This window comes from Vigna angularis, chromosome 1 (assembly GCF_016808095.1).
Source record: "Vigna angularis cultivar LongXiaoDou No.4 chromosome 1, ASM1680809v1, whole genome shotgun sequence".
Classification (NCBI taxonomy): Eukaryota; Viridiplantae; Streptophyta; class Magnoliopsida; order Fabales; family Fabaceae; genus Vigna; species Vigna angularis.
Window position 1 is genome coordinate 5,744,846 of NC_068970.1, and position 7,348 is coordinate 5,752,193.

Here is a 7,348-nt window from a genome sequence, read left to right on the forward strand (position 1 = left end):
GGGATTGGTGTATATCAGAAAATTAATCAAAAAAGACAAAGAAAACGAAAGAGAGATAAAAGGCATAAAATAAGAAAATGAAAGAGAAGTGATAAACCAGGGGAGGCACTATGCATTTATGCCATTAATTTTCAAACCTTTTAGCTGCAGTCATCTGACCCAGCAATTTCAAACTCAACCATTTATTAAATTTTCAGACAAAACACCATCTCAAAAGTGCTGAGCTGGGACATGAGGATTTGATTGACATTTGCATACTCTGATTTGTACCCACCCAGAAAAAAAAAAACAAGAAATTCTAACAAAAAAGAAAAACAAACCAGTACCCATCACCCATCAACACTCCTATATCCATTGTACAGTTTCACAAATCAAGCCTCTGTATATCGTTCAAGGCATACCCAGTTATTTAAAAAATATTGAAACTTTAAATGATGCAGAAAGAGAGAGAAAAACAGGCAAAAATAGAAAAAAGATTTAATCTTGAACTGATTCAATGACCAAATATGAGATAGCATCTCTCACCCAAAAATCCTCAGCAAACATATTAAAAAAAGGAAAGAAAACTAAGATTAGTAGCACCTAATCTAGACTTATATATGTATATTTACAAGAAGTTGTTGTTCAAGGGAGTGTTGAGGATTGAGGATTTGGTTTGGGTTCAGTAATAGAGCTCTAAACGCCTGGCGCAGTGGGTACAGAAGTACTTTCTCTTGATCTTGAAGCAGAGGGGCAAGAAGCAGAGCTTGGACTGGATCTCAACATCCATGGCTTGAACTTTGGCTCCACAGTAGGGACAGGAACCAGGGGCTTGTTGTCTTCCGAGTTCCTTCTCTTCCTCTTCGCAAACGTACACGAACCACATTTTTCTCCTGCAACAGCAACAATTACTACCACCAGTTCCCTTGGGCAACTTGGACCTTAACAGAGTTTCCTTGTGGGACAGCGGAAGCAAGGGAACGTCCAAATCTAGAATTTGTAAAAGTTAAGGGCGAAGTAGTATAACGCAGCTGGCTCGGTCGGTCGTATTTATAGACAAACGGCTAAGGTTGTTTTCTTGCGGATACTGATGCTAAATCAGCTTCCCATGTTTTCCCCCTTATTAACATAGCAGAAACAGTGGGCTGAGACATCACCCCTTGCGTAACTTTTCATTCATAACTTATATTTATCTTTCTTCCCTAATGCTTCTCAATTCTTTTAGAATCACGAATTTACAATATTTTATGACTAATGGTTGTGCATTTAGATCATGATATCATTGTGTATGATGATGAAATGTTGTTCAATGGTGTATTTGTAATGAATAGTGGACTTTGTTTTGTGTTCTCTATTAAATTAGCATTTAAGGAAATCAGTTAATGTTCCTTTTTATCTTACAATAAATAAATAAAGGGAGGATAATCTTTAGAGAGTTCAAAGTGAGTTTTAACTCTTAACTCAATCTGATCTAGTATCGGATAAATTATTTTTAGTTTCTTTTTTTTGCTTTTAACGTGGATTGAAGTGAGTTTGGTTTACTCAATTCACAAAAAGAAAAATTGAAAGCAGATTGACTCCTAATTTATTAATAACAATATTTTTTATAAATTATTTTAATAAAATCATTTATTTTTTAATTATGTAGATTTATCATTTGATTTTTTAAATATTAAAATATTGTTTAAGTTATCTATGTTAAGACTCTGATAGTCAATTATTATTTTTATAATATTTGACGAATTAGATAATATATTTGATTTCTTTATTATAAAAATATGAATTAAGTCAATTTATTTTTATTATATTACAATAAATATATAAAATAAATTATAAAAGAATATTTGTAAATCAATTAACATATTAATTTATCAATATATGATTAATTGAATTCGATTATAAAATTTTCAATTTACTAAAAAGGGAGTTAAAAAAACTATTTTTAATGAGTCAACTCGAATGAATTAGGTTGATTTATTTTAAACCATATTGTATTTTTATAAAAAAGAATAAAGGAAGTAAATAAAAAGATAGGAAATAAAATAAGTGAAATTTACGGGTTTTTTTTTCTTACGAGTTAAAAAAAAAGGTAATGCTACTATAATTATTATTTTTATGTTTCATTATATATTTTTTTTTCAGCTTACTACCTTTTAAATGTTTTTTTACACTGTTTTTCATTAATTTTATATTTATTACTCTATGATAGCACATGCATTGGTTAATAATGGCATGGTAGATGGACATCTTTGCTGGAATTAGACTTGTAGTCCTTTTAATTTCTCTTTTCAAAAATTTTAGGGGCTATTTCTTTAAGAAATAGATTTATTATATCTAACGTGTAGTTTTAGGTTTGACCCTTTTTTCCTTTTTAAATGACTTGGAGTGAACCTAGCCTAGTCATCTTTTTTTTTAGGTTTAATGTCATCAGAAGTCCTTTTTTTTTGTCTAAAATCTTAAATAGATTTTTTTTTGGGATATCAATTGGGTCCTTTTTATTGTTAATTTGATTCAATTAGAGGTCTGCCGTCAAATTCAACAGATGGTCGTTTAATAATTGGTAACGTGGCATGCTCACTTAAATGTATATTGACATGTGGCATTAAAATTGATTTTTGTTTTAAAAAAAATTAAGGAGAGAGGTGATACTAGATGGAGTGAAGGGCAAAGGTGGAAAAATTAAAACTTTTTAGGGCTTCTGTGAGCAGGCAAGCTTGAAACTCACAGAAGCAGCAGCTGACTTCCATCTCTTGCAAACAGAAGTATGGCGGAAGAAGGAGGAAGTTGGTAGCCATGAAAGCACCCTCCCTCTCTAAGAGATCTTCATTAAGGTCATCCAGAGAAAAGTCATTCAAGTGTAAAAAGTCTTCATTTTCTGGAGACTTTCTTTTCTAACTGTGTTCCATCGGCCAAAAAATTTGAAGTAAACAACTGCATAAACAACCAAAGTGTTAAGACGTTATCAAAAAATCAATCTTTTCACTTTAATAGCTTTTATCACTCATAAACACCAATTAATGTGAATTAAGACTTTCAACTTAAATGGGTAACAGCAAAAGTTGTTTATCTGCACCCAAAAAGATCAAAATTTTCCCTGTCTTTCTCCAACCCCTGATTTTGCAAGGCTCGTTCTTGAATTTTGATAAGTTGAAACCCGTCCCGCACCCGCTCCACTCATAAAAAGAAAAAACCTCACAAGCTATACTTTAGAAACAAACATAAAACCAGAGACTTCAAAATCCAAAGAAATTTTCCTCTTTTCCCTTTCCGACTAACCCTATTAGCAGAAATCCACGTACAAGAAAAGAAAATGGTAGAAAGAATCACTCTAAACATTAGAAGAAAGAGTGAGTAAGCAGCAAAGAGCAGAAGAATAATAATGACAGAAGAACAAAAAATCAAGGGTTTTCTCCTTCTACCACCGCATATGCAATGGGCAATCGAACATACAACGCGATTGTTCCCCATTTAATTCATATTACTCACGTTATTGCTATTTAAAAAAAAACACTTCAAATAGTAGTCGTCCATCCCCAATAAGATGAGTTGTTATAAACAAGGTAAAATGTCTTCGGAGGTCTCTATTTATGTGGATTTGTATCAATTGGGTCATCGTATTCTCAAAGTTCTCAATCGAGTCCCTATTTTGATAAAATTGACTTAATAAAGCCCTTGTCGTTAAGTGTTGTGGAAGGCGTTAAATTTCTTGTGTTGTGGCATGCTGAGGTAGCATTTAATAACCATGTGGCACAGTAACAACTCATTACGTGGATTTAAATAATTTGGTGGTCGGCCTAGTGGTCGGCCACTCGGCCTGGTGGTCAGCCACTCGGCCCGGTGGTCGGCCTGGTGGTCGGTCACTCGGTCCGGTGGTCAGCCTAATGGTTTGTTACTTAGCAAGACATTGATGACCGTTCGGTCTATGTTAAAAGACCATTCAGTTTGTTCCTTAACAAGACATTGATGACGTTGATGACCGTTCATAGTATTGAGACTGATCGAACAGAAACCGAACAGTCATCAATGTCTTGTTACATAACAAACCATCAGGCCGACCACCAGACTGAATGGCCGACCACTAGACCGAGTGATCGACCACCAGGCCGACCACCGGGTCGAGTGGCTGACCACCAGGCCGACCACCAGGTCGAGTGGTCGACCACCAAATTATTTAAATCCACGTAATGAGTTGTTACTGTGTCACGTGGTTATTAAATGCTACCTCAGCATGCCACAACACAAGAAATTTAACGCCTTCCACAACAATTAACGGCAAGGACTTTATTGAGTTAATTTTACCAAAATAGGAATCCAATTGAGAACTTTGAGAATATGAGGACCCAATTGATACAATCCACAGAAATAGGGACCTATGAAGATATTTTACCTGTAAACAAAGTAACAATTTCAAAAAGCTTCTCATATATTTAGAAAATGTATAAATATTATTGTTATTTGTTAGTTAAGGGATTATAGTATGTTTTTATCATTAATATTGACGGAGGTAGTTGAGAAAAAAATCCTTTCAACTTATTATGCTATGTACTTAAATTTAATTATACTTAAACACATTGTTTTAGATTCATATATTTTGAGTAAGTTTGTGTTTTAGCAAGATATTTAATTGGAATAGAAAAACTATTTATGATTTTGATAAAATCATAAGGTTGAAAATCTGTTTGAATGTTTGAACTTATGTGTTGTTGGGTTTGATAAAAGATTATTTGTAATGTTCTAAACTGAACATTGTTATTAATGAGTAAATCTAGTGACTATATTATCCATATGAAGTATAAACTTTCATTAAATTGAGTTTTGAATATGATAAGTAAAGTATTTTTATAGTTTTGATTATTATAGTTTATTAGACATGAGCCTAAACATGCATACTTTAAGTTAAGAGATTGAGCTTGATTTGAAATGAATAAAGAATAATTCTTTAACAAATTATGGTTTGAATTAATCATTTGAATTGTGTAAAACTTGTCTTATTAAAAGATTTTTTGAATTATTTTTTAAATATGGCTTGATGTTGTTGAGGTTGATTCTCTAACACATTTGCTCAAGCGGTGATTTTTCTAAAGTGAAAATGGAGTTAAAATAACCTTGTTTTCAACCTTATTCTCGCTTAAACAAATAAATTTTCGCTTAAATTAAAAAACAAAAAATATTTGTGGTCTCTTAAACTCATTTGAATGTGAATGTTTTTATTTAATTAATGAATAGTTTACGAAGTACTCATAATAATGAAATATTTAATTAGTGGGTATTTAACTCCAAAATCTTAAATCTTAATATCATAATATTATTATATTAATTTTGACACTTAAAATTCATAGAAAGACATAATACTGATATTTTAACATCTTCCATTTGTACAAACACACATTACATTAATTTTGATTCTTAAAGTATTTATGTAAAGTATAAAACACCAATTAATTATTTCTATAGTATAACGTGATCTTATAGTTTTATAATTATTCAAGTTTTAAATAAAATAATTTTATTTCCCATTTTCAATTCCATAGTATAATATTCTTTTATTAATATCTAAATTTTTAAATCACTGTGAGAGTCTTATATATGTTAATCAAGACAGCTTGATAATGTAAATTATGATATAATATGATTTTTTTATATTTAAAATTAATATATTTCAGTATTTTATAGTGTTTTATTATTGTTTTTATATATAAACGAGCAAGATCGGGAAACACTATCTTTTCTTTTTTCTTCTTTTTGAATTACTTGTTTTAACTTTTTCAAATCCAAACCTAACGGTAGATACATGCTAAAGACACTCCGACACTCAAGTTAAATTTTACTGAATAAACTTAATTCATAAGTAAGTATCAAAACTCAATTAAGCTAACATTACTTTTGTAACTTATCCTTATATTTATAGGTATTTGGTGGACCTAAAATTGATGTTGGCCCAATTAACACTACAATGTTTCATCTCCACCTTCAACTTTTTCAAAAAATCTTTTCTTAACCTTAGTAAATATTTTTTAATTTGTTCTCTTTCTTATTAAAGTAATCCTGTACCCTTTTAACTCTACACTCTTTTAATAAAAAATTTTAAAACTTTGTTTTTTATTTATAATTTAATAAATATGTAATTTAATTTAAAATCTAATATTATTTAATATATTTTCATATTTTAATAATTATTAAAATATAATTTGTATTATTATAATAGTTATATTAAAAAATTTAAAGTTAAAATTAAAATAAAAGTAATAATAATAAAAATAAAGAAATAAAAACAATAATATAAAATCTGATTTAATATATATAAATATATTAAATTATATTAAAATATTAAATTAATGAAATAAGATTTCGAAATTTTTAGATTTTTTAATTATTACTACTTTAATTTTAATTTTTTAATATTATTATTATAATAATATAAATTATATTTTAATACTTATTTAAATATAAAATGTATTAAATAATATTAAATTTTTTAATTAAATTAAATAGTTAATAATTTCTAAATAAAAAACAGATTTTTAAAAACTTTATTTTCGGAATTGGAAATCCGTATGTTATCGGATATCCGATGATTATTTTTTAAAAAATTTTATTTTCTATTTAAAATTTAATAATAATTTAATATAATTTAATATTTTTATATATATTAAATCATATTTTTTATTTTTTATTATTTTTATTTTTATTACTTTTATTTTAATTATAATTATTTTAATATAATTATTATAATAATACAAATTATATTTTAATAATTATTAAAATATGAAAAAATAATAAATTATATTAGATTTTTAAATTAAATTAAATAGTTATTAAATTATAAATAAAAAACAAAGTTTTAAAAATTTGTTAGAGGGATGGAGTGTTAAAGAGGTGTATGATTACTTTAATTAAAAAGAGAAAAAATTAAAAAAATATCTACTAAGGCTAAAAAAGAAATTTTTTAAAAAAATTAAAAGGGTAGAATGAAGTGTTGGAGGTGCAGGGTAAAACACCAAAAATGAAATTTTTGAAAAAGTTAAAGGTGTAGATGAGATGTTAAAAGGTTAAAACTGTAATTTTTTGAAGTGTAGGATGAGATAATGAAGGTGTAGGATGAAACATTCATAACATTAATGTTTGCGCTGACCCAATTACACACAATAACATACCCATTTCGCTTGCTTAACTATTAACTTAAAAAATATACCAAACGACCATGAATATATATCATTCGGTTAATATATTATATTTGTCATCGATGTTGACTTATTACTTAACTTATCAGTCGAATCAGACATTATACCATCCAATTTTATTTTTGGCATATTATGTACATGTACACGAAAATCTTCAACAACTAGTTTTTATTATTATTGTTGTTATT

At 28.2% G+C, this 7,348-nt stretch overlaps 1 protein-coding gene across 1 annotated transcript; it reads right to left on the reverse strand.

Moving 5' to 3' along the window:
* Positions 1 to 465: 465 nt before the first annotated feature.
* LOC108322705 (uncharacterized) lies at positions 466 to 1,133 on the reverse strand. The gene has a single exon (XM_017554887.2). The coding sequence runs from the start codon at positions 863 to 865 to the stop codon at positions 662 to 664; it is 204 nt and encodes a 67-aa protein (XP_017410376.1). The 5' UTR covers positions 866 to 1,133; the 3' UTR covers positions 466 to 661.
* Between the last annotated feature and the right edge of the window lie 6,215 nt (positions 1,134 to 7,348).